The sequence below is a fragment of the Scyliorhinus canicula genome, chromosome 13 (genome assembly GCF_902713615.1).
Source record: "Scyliorhinus canicula chromosome 13, sScyCan1.1, whole genome shotgun sequence".
Lineage (NCBI taxonomy): Eukaryota > Metazoa > Chordata > Chondrichthyes > Carcharhiniformes > Scyliorhinidae > Scyliorhinus > Scyliorhinus canicula.
This window is the reverse complement of record NC_052158.1, coordinates 45,338,736-45,356,395: the sequence shown is the minus strand read 5'-3', so window position 1 is coordinate 45,356,395 and position 17,660 is coordinate 45,338,736. Positions and strand designations below refer to the sequence as shown.

At 45.2% G+C, this 17,660-nt stretch overlaps 1 protein-coding gene and 1 long non-coding RNA gene across 2 annotated transcripts in view; one reads left to right on the top strand and one right to left on the bottom strand.

The window, feature by feature from the left end:
• Positions 1–3,715: 3,715 nt before the first annotated feature.
• LOC119976643 (zinc finger protein 721-like) overlaps positions 3,716–17,660 on the bottom strand; it is a 999,221-nt gene continuing 985,276 nt past the window's right edge. Inside the window, exon 2 of the mRNA XM_038817296.1 lies at positions 3,716–8,589. Coding sequence (XP_038673224.1) covers positions 7,177–8,589 — 1,413 coding nt within the window. The 3' untranslated portion in view covers positions 3,716–7,176. The remainder of the gene's footprint in view (positions 8,590–17,660) is intronic.
• The window catches only part of LOC119976707, a 60,650-nt gene continuing 58,799 nt past the window's right edge, over positions 15,810–17,660 (top strand). Inside the window, exons 1-2 of the long non-coding RNA XR_005462968.1 lie at positions 15,810–16,000; positions 16,492–16,639. This is a non-coding gene — a long non-coding RNA (uncharacterized LOC119976707). The remainder of the gene's footprint in view (positions 16,001–16,491; positions 16,640–17,660) is intronic.

Below are 17,660 nucleotides of genomic sequence, written 5' to 3'. Positions count from 1 at the left end.
TCCCTGCGATTCTGAATGGTACGCAGTCTTTAATGTCTGATGCCACCTTTCTAACACTCTCTGTGATTCTGGATGGTATGCAGTTGATATAACTTGTTTTATTCCTAAACTATCCATTACTTCTTTGAATAACCTGGAGGTAAAATTTTATCCTTCATCCAATTGTGTTTCTGTGGGTAGTCCATATCGAGTAAAGAATTTAAGTAATTCCTCCACAATCTTTTTAGCTGTAATATTACGTACTGGCATGGCCTCTGGAAACCTAGTAGACACATCCATTATCGTCAAAAGATATTGATTCCCACTTTTTGTTTTAGGAAGCGATCGTACGCAATCAATTAGGACCCTTGTAAAAGATTCCTCAAATGCTGGAATGGGTATTAAGGGCGCTGGTTTTATCACTGCTTGAGGTTTTCCCTATCACGTGACATGTCTGACATGATTGACAAAATTTAATTACATCTTTATGTAGTCCAGGCCAATAAAACATTTTTGGATTTTAGCTTTGAGTTTTCCTTATCCCCAAATGACCTCCCACTGGTACCTCATGTGCAACTCGCAACACCTCCTTTCTATACCCTACCAGCAATATCACTTGATGAACTTCTGCTCATTTTTCATCCGCCTGCTTATGTAAAAGTCTCCATTTTCCCATCAAGACATCACTTTTACGGTAATAACACTCTGGTATACATTCAGATTCCTCTTCCGTGTATGTTTCCTGATATATACGTTTTATTTCTATATCTTTCTGTTGTAACTCCGTCAATTTTCCTGAACTAAAAATATCCGCCTCATCCTCCACCTGTTCTTGTTCTTTTTCAACCATCTGATCAAAAATCGTTTCTGATAATTGCACTTCAACTTCATCTTCACTCTTCGATTTCTCTTGTCTTACCTGTAACTTTGCGACCGGGTTACTACACAATCCGGAAAAATCCCAGGATGTTCGTCCTTCAACACTTCAATTGTCTGATTTTCCACTGGCTTGTCAACCACAGTAGGTATCACTCCCACCTGCGATCCAGCTGTATCATTACCCAAGATAAACTGTATTCCTGGACAAGATAGTTTCTCTATTACTCCTACTACCACTTCACCACTCTTCACTGGACTTTCCAACCTTACCTTATATAATCGAACACTACTCCTCTCACCCTGAATTCCACATTTCCTGGCAACATTCTTCCCAAACTACATAACTCCTCATCTCTTACCATTAAAGATTGTTCAGCTCCCGTATCTCTTAAAATTGTGACTTCTTTACCTGCTCCTCCTGATACACGAGTAAAAACTTTACCCACACAAGTAAATTATTTAAAGAGATCTGGCACCTTCATATCAATCACCTCTTGATCAGGCTGTACAATCTTTTGCACTTCCTTCGCTTCACTTGGACTTTCCTTTACCAGTTTAACAAACCCCACTGTCTTCATCCTGTTTTACCACATCAGCCTTCCCAGTGCTTTCTTCAACCACCAACACTGTGGCTTTACATGGCCTAGTTTATTACAGTGAAAACATTTGAAACTTTTCATGTCACTTCTACTCTCCTGGATTTCTTTTTAAATCTGAAGTGCACGCTCCTTATTATCTCACATCAGATCACCTTTTCCTCTACCACTTGAGTATTTCTCATATCCCCAGTTTCTATCCCTCACCGGCTGAAACTGATGTCGGAAACCAAGCTTTGATTTATGAACTAATTCATAATCATCTGCCATTTCTGCTGCTAATCTCGCAGTTTTAACCCTCTGCTCTTCCACGAATTCTCACTACATCAGGAATTGAATTTTTAAACTCCTCCAAAAGTATAATTTCTTTGAGAGCTTCATACGTTTGGTCTATTTTCAAAGCCCTTATCCACCTATCAAAATTACTCTGTTTGAGCCTTTCAAACTCCATGTATGTTTGACCAAATTCTTTCCTTAAATTTCTAAACCTTTGTGAGCTTCAGGCACTAGTTCATATGCACCCAAGATGGATTTTTTCACCTCCTCACATGTCCCAGATACCTCCTCCGGTAGTGATGCAAACACTTCACGAGCTCAAAATACCAGCTTTGTTTGAATCAGTAATACCCACAAGTCCTGTGGCTATTTCATTTGTTTAGCTACCTTCTCAAATGAAATGAAAAAGGCTTCTACCTCCTTCTTGTCAAACCTTGGCAATGCTTGGACATATTTAAATAGATCCCCACCACGCCTTCGACTATGACGCTCTTTCTCACTATCCTCATCACTATCATCCAACTGTACGTTTCCCTTTACGTCTGCCAATATTAACCGACTGTCATGTTTCATGGCCATTTTCTGAAGTTCAAACTCTCTCCCGTTATCTTTTTACCTGATCTGTATCTCCCTTTCTCTTTCTTTTTGTTCTACTAGGGCTATTCTTTCTTTTCTCCCTTCTTCTCTCTCTTTTTCTTTTTCCCCTCTCTCTCTCTTTCCGCTCTCTGTCTTTCGTATTCAAGCTGCTTTAATTCTTTCTCATGTTCCATTTGTTTAATTTGCAACTGATTTTTTGCCATTTCCAGTGAATCAATCCTGGAACTCCCTCCCCAATAGCACGATGGACATACCTACACCACATGGACAGCAGCAGTTCAAGAATGCGACCCAAGGACAATTAGGAATGGGTAATAAATGCTGGTCTGGCCAGCCACACCCACATCACATGATTGAATGAATAATGAAAATCTGAAGAAAACAGCACCAAAGATCAAAACCAGAAACAATCTATTAACTAAACTTTCTGGATCTACGGGAGGAGTTGCAGTCACAACACTGGGGACCTCAGCAAATGCCCTGTCTCTGCAGCAGAGGACTGAGTGCCTGTCTGGTAAAGGACATCACACACATATCTTGCTGAGTCTCAACTGAACACAACAATGTGCTTTGACTCAGCTCCTCTCCCGGCTTCCTGTTGATACAAATATCACTCCCCCACATATCCCCTGACTGACCAGAACCCACAAACTGTTTGAAACCCTCTGTACTGCCCCCTCACTTACCCACTCCATGATGACCTGTTCAAACCAACTATTGTCCACTTTCCATTTCAGTGCTCCAAATGGAGCAACTTTCCTGAGCAAGATCTCCCAGCGGACCTCCTTTGGATGAAGGAATGGGAAACACGGGAAGTCACTAACAAATTCCTTGTGACAAACCCTATTTGTCGAATGTCTCTGACTTACCCCGATGAAAGTGCTCCTCGCTAAACACGTTCAGGACAGGCCGAGACCCCTGTGTAGACAACCTCCATCACTGCGGCCTCAGTACAAACTCCTCATGCACTTGTGGGGAGGCACAAGCAATGCAGCACATTACTGAGGAGTGTCCCCTCTGCAGACTAATCACTGTCAGCTCAGAAAATGAGGAGCCGATCACTCAGCTTCACAACATAAAACAATAAAAGACAGGAGTCCAGACACAATGACAACACTGACACCTGCAGCTCAAACCAGTTACCAATTTAAATATAATCCAACCTTCAGGCTACCAGTTTACAGGGGGGAAAGCATTCTGTACACAGCCTTGGGACTTCGCCCCATGAAAACTAAATCCAACACGACAGAAACATTACCATTTATTTTCAGCAATGGCTTTGTTAGCACTCTCGTCTCTGAGTCAGAAAGTTGTGGGTTGGGGCTTGGGGGAGGAAAACCCAAAGAAGATGGAGAAACCCAAAAAGAAAAAACCTTCTCCCCCCCACCCCACAAAAATAAAACCAAAGCACAGCTTAAGCTTGGGGGAGGGGGAAGGGACAGGGGGAGTTCGAAAGGTGGGGCCCATAGACCGAACCAGAGGGTGGCGAAATGTATACAGGACCAATTATAAAAAGACAAAATAAACCTTTCTGTACAATAAAGTAAATTAACGCGGGTAAGAAAAATGTGATGTATATGTACAATTGTTTTTAAATATGAGAAATGCCAATAAAAAGATTTAAAAAAAAGAAAACCATGGGTTCAGGTCTCACTCCAGAGACTTGATTACTGAGGCTGACACTCCAGTGCAGTACTGAGGGAGCGCTGCACTGTCAGAGGTACCATCTTTCAGATCAGTTAATCCAAGGCCCTGTCTGCCCGCTCAGGTGAATGTATAAGATCCCATGGCACTATACTGTATAAGAGCAGGGGTTTTATCCCTAATGTCCTGGTCAATATGGATCCTGTAATCAACATCACAAAAACAGATTATATAGTCACGATCACATTGCTGTTTGCGGGATCTTGCTCTGCACTAATTAACTGCCATGTTTCCTTCATTACAACAGTGACTATGCTTCACGAAGCAGTTTATTGGCTGTCAGGTTATTTTTGATAGACTGAGTTAATTGTATAAAAATGAAAGTCTTTCTTTCTTAGAGAAACATTCTGATTCCTGTGAACTGGAAATTCTAAACACATTGATAGAGAAAGTATACAAGCCACAGTGACATTGAGCACTATATTGTGCACAGGACTCTTACTGTAGGCTCCTGAGTGTTTCAGCGAATAGTAACACTCCATGCTGGAGTTGGGTAAACTAAGAAATTAATTTGAGACTTTTAATTCTTTCCAGAAGATTGATAAAACAGCAGACAAAAACACAATATTCAGCTTACTTTGAATCAACCAAAATAGCAAAGCATTTAAAATGTCTCAAGATCTTTCCAAAAAAAAAAATGCACGAGTGTAAGGTGAACATATCACACTGTTTTTACATCGAGCTATGATGGGCTGTGGGAACTCATGTCTGTAGAGACTCACCCAACTCCTGCACCATACTCAGGATAGTAGTCCTCCCAGACAGGAGAGTACAAACATTACCCATGATATTAGTCAAACACCCGTCACCTGAAGAGGATCTTTCTATAATTCACATCACCAACTAAAGCAGGATCCGATTCTACCCCATACCCACTCCTGAGAGCTGGCTCACTTTACTAACACAAACTCACATCAGGGGAAACACTCTCAGAATATTACAGACAAAAATTCCTTTAAAGTCCCTGTGCTTTAATCTAGCTCCCAATTCCGATGGTCAGAAATAACACCAAACCTCAGTGACACAGGATGGAGTTCGTTTCCATCACACAAACCCACCAAAGGTTACTTAGATCCACTGGTCACATGGAAATTCAATGGGTAATTTAATTGAGGTAATAAAGATGATTAGACAAGTTGATAAGAGTAGTTCCTTTGGTGGGAGAGTCCAGAACAAGGGAACATCGCATTAATATCAGATCTCGGCTGTTCAGGAGTGATGTCAGCAAACACTTCTTCACAAAAAGGGGACTGGAAATCTGGAACTCTCTCCCCACAAAAATCTGTTGATGTTGGGGGTCAATTGAACATTTTAAAATTGGTTGACAGATCGAGGCATGGCTCCAGTTTCTACTTTCATTAAATTCCTCTCAATTTCCCTCCCCACTCATCTCCAACAACAGTTGGTCCGTGTCAACCTCTTCAACCTCCAGCTGAGTTTCCGAACTCATACCCTCTCCATCAAAAAGATCTCCTACTCCTCCCTCTGTAACAGTGGCCATTTCTAACACCCAAATCCACCCCTGCTGTTGTCCATGTGCTACTGAAATCCTCGTCCATGCTGTTGTTGCTTCTCAACTAGATTAGACCATTCCAATGCTCTCCTGTCCAGTTTCCCATCTTCCATCCTCCAGAAACTTCAGGTCAGCTAAACCTCTGCCGTCTCTATCCTAACTCACACGCCTATCACCCCTGTGCTCACTGACTACATTGGTCCCCAAATTCCTCCAATTTAAAATTCTCATGCTCAAGTACAAATGTATCTATGTCCTCACACCTCCCCCCTATCCCTGTCACTTACAGCCACACCTCCCTCCGAGATCTCTGTGTTCTGACAATTCCAACGTTCAGTATATCCCCCACTTCCTTCACTTCACCACTGACGGCCGTGGCTTCAGACATCAAGGCTCCATGCTCCCAAATTCTCCCCTTAAACCTTGGAATCTTTATTTCACTCCATCCTTTACGATCCTCTTTGAATCCCATCTGTTTGACCATATTTTTAATCATCACCTCTTAACATCTCCTCCTTTGTCACGGTTTTAATTTTCTCTGATTACATCTCTATGAAACACTTTGGCTTATTTGCCTATATTAAAGTGTTCTATTAATACAAGCTGTTGTCCTCTCACATTCCCTCAAATCCTCAAGGTACTGACCGGGAGAACAGACTGGACATTGATTGTCCTCTTATGCTCTGTTCGAGTGGCCATTCAGGATGTTGATCCAGACAGTGAATGTTGAGAGACAATGGAGGCTGTCACAGCCGAGACCTGCCCTCCCCCTGACTTCCCAGCTGGGCTCACTGAGGAACAGGATTCCCGGCTCATTCTCTCCCACCATAGATCAGAGATGCTGAGGGGTAATTGAAGTCCCTCCATTACTACCCCAGGAATGGCTCCTCCCCCGGGTGCTTAGATCAGAAGCTGAACCCTTTCTAACCACTGAGTAGCTGATTGTCTTCTTGGTCAGAGTGAGAGTCAGTGAGTGACTTGTACCTGACGCTGCACTGAAAGGATGCTGAGTTTAAACAAATTGATGTCTTCTTTTGATGATTTTTGACAATCTGGTCAACGGTGAAATTGGCCTTCTTGAAACAATTGACCTGATGGTGGGAGAGGTTGGAGACAGATACTGCTGAGACAGACAGTGCTTTGGAAGGACAGCTCCCCTGTGTGAGCACTGGAGGGTAAACGACACAGACAGCTCTCAGTGTAAGGGAAGCAGCTGAGCCGGCTCCCAGTCCATGTGGAGATATTGGTGTTTGGTGAGAGATGAGGAGTAGGTGAAACAATCCTGACACACGTCACACTGAAAGGGTTAGTCTCCCGCGTGGGTTCACTGATGTTCCAGGAGGACCAACAACTGTGTGAAGAGTTTATTACAGAACTCACACTTTAGGCTTCCTCCCCTGTAAGTGTGTTGATGGACCAGGAGATACACTGACTGTGTGAAAATCTTGTCACTTCTCACACCATGGTTTCTCTCCAGTGCGGATCCACTTTTGCTTCAGAAGATCAGAGGGTTAGGTGAAAGCCATGTCACAAACATTTCACAGAATGATTTCTTCCCTCTATGAAGGCTGGCATTTCCCAGGAGGGTCAATGATGCACAATAGCTTTACTGCAAACATCAAATTTGATGTGTTACTCCCCGCTGTGGATTGTCTGATGTTTCAGGAGGCTCGATAACTGTGTGAAGGTTTTTTCACAGGCCTCACACATGAACAGCTTCTCCTCTGGGTGAATGTGTTGGTGTCTCACCAGCTCCGATGATCGCGCAAAACCCTTATTACACAGCTCACACCTGAAAGGTTTCTCACCAGTGTGAATTCTCTGATGCATCAGTAGCCTCGTAGATGTTGCAAAGGCTTTATCACAAACCTCACACTTGAAGGGTTTCTCCCCTGTGTGGATTGTCTGATGTCTCGTGAGGCTCGATAACTGTGCAAAGGCTTTGTCACAAAGGTTGCATGTGAATGGTTTCTCCCCTGTGTGAATGCGCTGGTGTACGCGGAGGTTCATTAAATGGGAGAATGATTTGTTGCACACTTTGCATGTGAATGGTCTCTCCCCTGTGTGAATGCGTTGGTGTGCATGGAGGCCTGATAACTGCAAGAATGATTTGTTGCACACTTCGCATGTGAATGGTTTCTCCCCTGTGTGAATGCGATGGTGTCTGCAGAGGGTCGATAAGCATGCAAATGATTTGTTGCACATGTCACATTTGAATGGCTTCTCCCCTGTGTGAAGGCGCTGATGAGTGTGCAGATTCGATGACTGTGAGAATGATTTATCGCACACCTTACACTTGAATGGTTTCTCCCCTGTGTGAATCCTCTGGTGTGTCAGGAGTTCAGAGGATTCGATAAAAGACATCTCACAAACATCACACCTGAAGGGTTTCTCCCCAGTGTGAATTCTCTGGTGCATCAGAAGCTTTGCAGATGTCGTAAAAGCTTTATCGCAAACTTCACATTTGAAGGGTTTCTCCCCTGTGTGGATTCTTTGATGGGCCAGGAGGCTCACTAACTGTGTGAAGGCTTTGTCACAATCCTTGCATTTGAACCGCTTCTCCCCGGTGTGGATGCGTAGATGCACACGGAGGTTCGATGACTCTGAGAATGATTTCTGGCAGACTTCACACGTGTATGGCTTCTCTCCTGTGTGAATACGTTGGTGTGAGCGGAGGTTTGATGATTGTGAGAAGGATTTGTTGCATACCTCACATGTGAATGGTTTCTCACCTGAGTGAATGCGTTGGTGTTTGAGGAGGGTCCATGACCACGGGAATGATTTGTCACACACTTCGCATGTGAATGGTTTCTCACCAGTGTGAATCCGTTGGTGTACGTTGAAGGTCGATGACTGTGAGAATCTTTTATTGCACACATCACACGTGAATGGCTTCTCCCCTGTGTGAATTCGCTGGTGTGCACGGAGATGCCAAGCATCCGACAATGATTTCTCACACACCTCACACTTGAAAGGCTTCTCCCCAGTGTGGATCTGTTGGTGTCTCACGAGTGTTGATGATTGTGTGAAATCTTGGTCACACACCTCACATTTGAATGATTTATCTGCCATGTGACTGGCCTTCTGTTAACAGTTGTCCAATAGATGTGGGTTGTGTGACAAGATCATAGGGGTCTGTGGAGCCCTCCTCAAACACCTTACATTTGAACAGCCTCTCACCTGTAGAAATAAGTCAGTGGTTCATGAAGCTCGATGCATCATTGAAACTCTCATCACACTTTGGAGTCCACTCACACGTCTTCCCAGCCTCACCCTGACTAATCACCCACAGCCAAACCTTCGGAAAGGTTGGTTCTGATTGAAGGTTCCACACCACTGACCAGTTTCAGATCTGATGATATGTCAAAGCTCCCCTGACCCGACCGATTTCCAGATGATGGTTTCACTGCCCAACCTTCTCTGTGTTCATCAATGCTGAGAAGGAACTGGTCGTCTTCCCTCAGTTGTTCTTTGGGTGATGGTCAGGATCTATCTGTGGTGTCTATTTTCTCTGTATTCTCTAGTGTAGGGCGGTGCAGTACTTCTGTAAAACAAAAAAGAACATGATTTCCTCCAACTCCCTCTCCTCCTTTGCTGAAGGGGCTGTCTCCTCAGTTGGAGACTGTTCCACAGTGAGTGCCAGTCTGCTATTCCCCTGTGTGGGGATCAGATGCAAGTCTTTTTCCTCATTTGACTGTCACAAACCCTCTGATTCCAGCAGGGATACTGGATAATGACCTGGAGCCGACAACGTGGCTACTTTCTTTCCTGCATACAGACCCCTATCTTCCAGGCACCATGAGGGCAATGGAAAGACAGTCGGGCTGTCAATTTACTGTGAGCTCAAATCGTGGTGGTGAAGACCGGTTTTACACTTGGAGTCTGTGTTTAATATAAACAACTCAGCAGAAATCTTAATTCAATGCAGATTTTGCAATTTCACCCCATGTTTTCCAAAATTAATTTGAAGAAAACAAACTCAGCAGGAAGTGCTGGAAGCTAAGGAAAATATTGCCTCAGTGTCGCTGGTTGAACGGTTCTGGTTTATCCTGGGAAATTAGACACACTGCACTCACTCAGACTGCACATCCCAAATTCAGCTCTCAGACACAGCACTGGGCAAAACTATCAAATCCAAGCTCCGGCTTTTGAGAAAGGTAGATGCCTTCAGGCAAAATCTTAAAAGACATTTCAATAAATGTGTCTCTGCCCCTCCCAGAATTACACCTCACCTTCTCATATTCAGCAATGACCCATCAACAAAACTCAGCCTGTAAATCAGAAAGGGAATGCTTCCAATATAGAACAGTACAGCACAGAACAGGCCCTACGGCCCTCAATGTTGTGCCGAGCCATGATCACCCTACTCAAACCCACGTATCCACCCTATACCCGTAACCCAACAACCCCCCCCCCCCCCCCCCCCCCCCCATTAACCTTACTTTTATTAGGACACTACGGGCAATTTAGCATGGCCAATCCACCTAACCCACACATCTTTGGACTGTGGGAGGAAACCGGAGCACCCGGAGGAAACCCACGCACACAGGGGGAGGACGTGCAGACTCCACACAGACAGTGACCCAGCCGGGAATCGAACCTGGGACCCTGGAGCTGTGAAGCATTTATGTTAACCACCATGCTACCCTGCTGCCCCTAATAAATAAAAACACCCTCAATATCCAACACACAGCCAATCAAACAGCTCAGCACAAAGCACCGAGTAAACAGGTCTGTGAGCTGGATCTTCTCACACAGCATAAGGGGCATTTCCACACCTGATTGCCCACAGGATAGTCAGACTGCCTGAACATTAGTGTGGATATTGTGCAATGTAATGATTGTAAATTCTGCTCCTTCACTCACCATCTCCTGACTTGGTTTAGAGTCCCTACAGGAAGTGAAGCAGCTGTGGTAGAGGAAGAGGAGAGAATGGGCAGAGTAGGTGGGCTCCCTGATTGACGTCTTGTCATGATATGCAAACATGCAACCAATGAACACTCAGAATAGGACACAACCAATGGGCAGTCAGGCCACTCAGAGGTGGCATCACCACAAAGGGGCATGACATAAACACTATAAAAGGGATGAGGCACTCACATCCTGCCTCTTTCCACAGACAGACATCCAGAGAGTTAGACAGGGTTGATCAGCAGCATCACACCCCAACAGGTGGCTTAGAGCGAGCTGGTACAGTTAGACTGAGTTACTACAGTTAGATTAGCAGAGAGTCAAACTCATTTGAGAACTCATTTCAGAGAGTGGAACATCCTTTAGTTAAGACTGCATCAAGTATCAGCCTGTGTTATCCGAAGCACCAGAACACAACACGTCTCCCACAGACAATCCAAATATTTCTGCAGTAACAGGAGTTTCCTGAAGTTTGGGAAACTGACCGGGGAAACGGAGGCAACTTTGAGCAGCAGATCAGGTGGGGATTTAAACTTGTCATTGCCCCATCTGAATAAAAACTCACTTATTGCAGCTGCTGTCTCAGTTCCCCTGGTAAATGTTTGACAGAGATTTCTAGTGTGGGAATAGCGTTCTTCATCCTCGGAGGCTTTCAAACTGCCAACATCAGTGAGGGAAGTGTAGCCTCGGATGTGTTTGGCAGATCAGAAGAGAAAGACCCACAGTATCCAAGGCACCGATGCCGTACAGAGGTGAGATTAGCACAGGAGAGACGGAAAACAGGAGACAGTGACACAGGGGAGAGGAACACAGCAGTGATAGGGTCCCAGGAGCGACAGGTGCCTGTAAGACAATGATTCACAGGAGATAGAGATGGGCACACAAGATGCCTGGGAGGGAGAGAAAAATTATCTCAAGTGTTTTTAGAGTCTCCCACCAGAATCAATATGTAATGATATGTATAATGTAAGGAGTGTAAAGGGTTAATAAGATGGTGTTCATGACTCAACACTAGATGGCATCACAGAGTAGTCTTATAAAAGGCTGCATCTCGAGGTATTCTGGGAGAAGGTTGTGAAGAAGGATAGAGATTGAGATAGATTGTAAGCTGTACTAAAAAATATTATAGATTTCTGTAACATAGATTTTATACTGTTGTTTTATTAGCTATTACTTAGTGAAGTAGTAGTAGTCCATTTGAAGTAGTGTAAAATGAACTAGCATTGTTTCAAATACATAGCTTGATGTTCTTTGTCAACACTATGATTTTTAGCCACCTTGGAGAACTATACAAGGAACATCACACAATGTTCCTTGGTACATGAAATGGTGACATCAGCCACGGAAGGAAGGGATGGACCTTGTCCCGAATCATCTGACCATTGGGACATACCTTCCCTGAATATGGGTGTGATGTTCGAGTCCCTGACAATGAAAACTTGAGGGATGATCCAGTGTGAGTGACATTCACATGGTGTAGTCTCAGACGGCCATTAAACAAGACATGAAGGAGGGGAATTGGTCCCTGGAGCTCTGTGAGTCACCTTGGTGACCTTCAATGTCATTTCAGTTTTATGAATCACTGCCAGCACCTTGGGGAAGCAGCTATTCCATAAAACCCAAGTGACCTCTGCTGATGCTCTCTGAGTGTTGTATTCAATTTAATGAAATAATTTACTCAGAGGAGTCATTTACTCTCTTTGTATCATCTCCTCCCATCACTGCTCTTTCCTCTTCCTCTGTTGTGTTTCTATCTTGCCATTCTCGTTCTCCTCCCCCATCTACCTACTCCCTCCTCTTATCTCTCTTCTTCTCTCCTGTCCTTCCACCCTCCAACTCTCTCTCTCTCTTCCCTGCTCCAGCATTATAAGAGTGGGATAGAGAGAAAGTTCACCATTTTAAACTCTATCATAAATGAAAAAGACAAAGCAGAACCTCCACACAATATTACTGAGGGAATAATGCCATTATGGCTATCATCATCATTCTCCAGGAACATGACATGCCGCCACAGTCCCAGATGACCATAGGTTGCTTTCCCCTTTGAAAGGTGACTGGTGGTGATTTAACCTGAGGGTCACCACACCTCAGGCAAGGGGCAAGGTTGAGAAGGCAGGACCTTGATGAATAACTTCAGCTGGTAAGGGGATTGAATCTGTGCTGCTAGCCTCGCATCACGAACCCGCTGCCCAGCCAACTGAGCGAACCGATACCCCTCCCCCAAACCATAGAAATGAGGAACATGAGTTGGCCATTCAGCCCTTTGAGCCTGCTCTGCTATTCAATAAGATCATGGCTGATCTATTTATGGTCACAACTCTACTTTCACATCGACCCACATAACTATTGCCTTTATTGTCAGCATTGTGACTACAGTAACCGAGGAGTTTAGACAACCCTGGTTTGTGAAAGTTGATTTAAAATTCTAAGTCTTTCTTTCATAGGGAAATGTTTGTCTTCCTGTGAACTAGACATTTATGAATCCATTGAGGGAGAAAATAAATCACAGTGACATTGGCTGTTATATATTGTGTACAGGACTCTTACTGTAGGCTCCTGAGTGTTTCAGTGTATAGGAACACACTATGCTGACAAATCAGGTAGTTTGGGTTACGTTAAAAAAATGAATGTGCTGTGAGTTAGAAATCTGTATAGAAGATTGATGAAACAGCAGACAAACAACACAATATTCAGTTTACACCAAACTTGATTGAATTAAAATAACAAAGCATTTGAAAATGACTCTAGATCATTCCCAGAACTCAAAATGAAACTTAGAAGAGTGTCAGGTGAACATATCACTGTAGTACAGTGGTTAGCACTGTTTCTTCACAGCGCCAGGGTCCCTGGTTCGATTCACGGCTTGTCTGTGCAGAGACACACTGTGTACCTTGTGTCGCCCTATTATGTATTTTCTTTTTGTTTTATTTTATTTTCATGTACTAAATGATCTGTTGAGCTGCTCAGACATGCTGTGTCTGAGAGCTGAATTTGGAATTTGCTCTACATGGCTCCCCCGGCAATTCTCCGCATGCGATGGTCTGAGTGGCCACCAAGATAGGCCGAGTGCCGCCTGCGCAGTTCACATGTGGCCCTACCCGGTGGGACCTCGGTGTTCATCCTGCAGTGGGCGGCCTGGGGGTGGGGGGATCCGACCCTGTGAGGGGAAGGGGGGGGGCTCCACCGTAGTCTGGCCCGCGATCGGGGCCTACCGATCAGTCTGAGCGAGTGCAGTGTGTCTCATTCCCAGGATAAACCCGAACCCTTCAATCAGCGACACTGTAGCAATGTTCTCCTTGGCTCCCAGCTCTTCCTGCCAGTGTGTTTTCTATAGCTTGAAAGGCAAATTGTGAGAGGGACACAAACAGTTTGTAAAGATGATGTGGAGATGCCGGCGTTGGACTGGGGTGAGCACAGTAAGAAGTCTTACAACACCAGGTTAAAGTCCAACAGGTTTGTTTCAAACACGAGCTTTCGGAGCACGGCTCCTTCTTCAGGTGAATGGAAAGGCTTGTTCCAGAAATGTTTATATAGACACAGTCAGAGATGCCCCGGAATGCGAGCACCTGCAGGCAATCAAATCATCAATTTGATTGCCTGCAGGTGCTCGCATTCCGGGGCATCTCTGACTGTGTCTATATAAACATTTCTGGAACAAGCCTTTCCATTCACCTGAAGAAGGAGCCGTGCTCCGAAAGCTCGTGTTTGAAACAAACCTGTTGGACTTTAACCTGGTGTTGTAAGACTTCTTACAGTTTGTAAAGAGATATTGAAAGGTATCTCTTAAGTAAGTGGGCAAAAAGTTGGCAAATGGAGAATAATGTTGGAAAATGTGAATGTTTATTTTGGAAAGGAGAACAAAAGATCAGAGTATTATTTAAATGGACAAAACTTGCAGAAAGCTGCAACACAAAGGGACTTGGGGGTACTTGTTCACGAAACACAGAAAGCCAGCACACAGATGCATCAGGAAGGCGAATCGAATATTGGCCCTTATTTCAAGGGGGTTGGAGCATAATAGTTGGGAAGTCTTACTGCAACTGTATAAGGTACTGGTCAGACCATGGGCGGGATTCCCTCACCCCAGGCTGGGTTGGAGAATCGCCGCTGGGGGGCGCAATTCACACGATGCCGCTCTGATGCCGGTCCGCCGATTCTCTGATTACCGGAAAATTGGCGTTCATTGCATGCGGCGCCAGTCGGGGGGTGCTCTACACGGCTCCCCCGGCAATTCTCCGCATGCGATGGTCTGAGTGGCCACCAAGATAGGCCGAGTGCCGCCTGCGCAGTTCACATGTGGTTCTACCTGGTGGGACCTCGGCGTTCATCCTGCAGTGGGCGGCCTGGGGGTGGGGGGGGGGGGGGGGGGGGGGGGGGCTCCACCGTGGTCTGGCCCACGATCGGGGCCTACCGATCAGCGGGCCGGCTTCTCCTGGTGGGGGCCTATTTTACTCCATGCCGGGCCCCTGTGGTTCTCCACCATGTTGTGTTAGGACCAGCGCGGAGAAGGTGACTAGCGCGCAGGCGCAAGTTCGTGCCGGTCGTAATGCCCATGCGCAAATTCACGGTGGCCGCAGCATGCACACACAGACCCGCAGCGCCTATTTCAGGCCAGACACAGCACTGGGCAAAACTATCAAATCCGAGCCCAGGCTTCTGGGAATGGCAGAGGCCTTAAGGCAAAATCTTTAAAGAGAACATTTCATCATGGGCAGCAAGGTAGCATTGTGGATAGCACAATTGCTTCACAGCTCTAGGGTCCCAGGATCGATTCCCAGCTTGGGTCACTGTCTGTGCAGAGTCAGCACATTCTCCCTGTGTGTGAGTGGGTTTCCTCCGGGTGCTCCGGTATCCTCCCATAGTCCAAAGATGTGCAGGTTAGGTGGATTGGCCATGCTAAATTGCCCTTAGTGTCCAAAATTGCCCTTAGTGTTGGGGGGGGGGGTTACTGGGTTATGGGGGTAGGGTGGAGGTGTGGGCTTGGATAGGGTGCTCTTTCCAAGAGCCGGTGCAGACTCGACGGGCCGAATGACCTCCTTCTGCACTGTACATTCTATCAAATAAATGTGTCTCTGCCTCACCTTCTCATATTCAGCAATGACCCATCAACAAAGCTCAGCCTGTAAATCAGAAGGGAAATGTTTCCAATAAACACTCTCACTATCCAACACACAGCCAATCAAACAGCTCATCACAAAGCACCGAGTAAACAGGTCTGTGAGCTGGATCTTCTCACACAGCATAAGGGTCATTTCCACAGCTGATTGCCCACAGGATAGTCAGACTGCCTGAACATTAGTGTGGATATTGTGCAATGTAATGATTGTAAATTCTGCTCCTTCACTCACCATCTCCTGACTTGGTTTTGAGTCCCTACAGGAAGTGAAGCAGCTGTGGTAGAGGAAGAGGAGAGAATGGGCAGAGTGGGTGGGCTCTCTGATTGACGTCTCTCACAGACAATCCAAATATTTCTGCAGTAACAGGAGTTTCCTGAAGTTTGGGAAACTGACCGGGGAAACGGAGGCGACTTTGAGCAGCAGATCAGGTGGGGATTTAAACTTGTCATTGTCCCATCTAAATAAAACCTCACTTATTGCAGCTGTTCTCTCAGTTCCCCTGGTAAACATTTGACACAGATTTCTTTCCTTTATAAATTTAAAACACCCAATTCTTTTCCTTCCCTATTAAGGAGCAATTTAGCGTGGCCAACCCATCTATCCTGCACATCTGTTTGGGTTGTGGGGTGAGACCCACGCAGACACTGGAGAATATGCAAACTCCACACAGACAGTGACCCGGAGCCAGGATCGAACCCAGGTCCTCAGCGCCGTGAGACAGCAGCGCTAACTACTGCACCACCGTGCCGCCCGTAACATAAATGGGTTTAGCACAGTGGGCTAGACAGCTGGTTTGTGATGCAGAACAAGGCCAGCAGTACGCGTTCAATTCCCGTACCAGCTTACCCAAACAGGTGACTAGGGGCTTTTCACAGTAACTTCACACTTGTGACAATAAGATTATTGTTATTATTTCTAGTCTGGGAATAGCATTCTTCATCTTCGGAGCCTTTCAAACTGACATGAGTGTGGGATGTGTAGCCTCAAATGTTTTTGACAGCAGATCAGAAGACGAAGACGCACAGCATCCATGGCAGCGTTGACCTGCAGTGGTGGGACCAGCACAGGTACACGGGAGGGGGAGACAAAAAGTTGACAGATCGCGAGAAAATTGATTGGATGCTGTGGCAGTGTCTCTGGGAGTTGGGAAATGACCCTTGGATTCAGGTAATGCTGGGACTGATTCCTCAGTATGTGGTACATGAAATGGTGACATGACCATGTAAGGAAGGTATGGACCTTGTACCTAATCAGCTGACCATCAGGTCACTCACCCTTCCCACATATGGGTGTGATATCCGAGTTCCTGACAATGAAAGCATTGAGGGATGACCCAGTGTGACGTTCACATGGAGTATTCTCAGACAGCCATTACACATGACATGAAGGAGGGAAATTGATTTCAGTTCAGGGAGCTCTGTGAGTCTCCTCGGATGACTATCAAAGTCATGTGAGTTTTATCAATCACTCCCAGCAGCTATTCCATAAAACTCCAGTAACCTCTGCTGCTGCTCTCTGAATGTTGTATTCAATTTGATTAAGTCATTTTCTCTGCGGAGTCATTTACTTTCCTCCCTTCGTCTCCTCCTTCTCCTCCCTCACCTCTATCCATCTCTCCACTTTTGTTCTCAATCTCATTCCTCCCCATCTCTCTTTTATCTTCTTTATTCGTCTTCCTCTTTCACTCTCTCCTATATAATTATCAAGAGGGATAGAGAAAGTTCACCATTTTAAACTTTATCATCAATAAAAAAACAATGCAGAACCTCTACACAGTATTATTGAGGTAATAATGTCATGATAACTATATTGAACTAATTTTAACAATTTCTCCTGTTTCTGTGACACAACTGAAATAAACTATTATCTGTGGGCCTGTAGTTTGCTGAAATAATTGCTGGCCACAGCATGTAGACTGGAGTCAAGATTATGACTGATCGGGTGGAGTGGATGTACCTTTTTGAAGTATTGGGCAAGTTTGGCTTCATTTTGTGGGTTAGGCTCGTGTTGAAGACCCCCACTGCGAGCGTTTCGTCGCAATGCATCAATTTCGATGTGATTTCAGTTGTATCGGGGTACAAGGCAGGG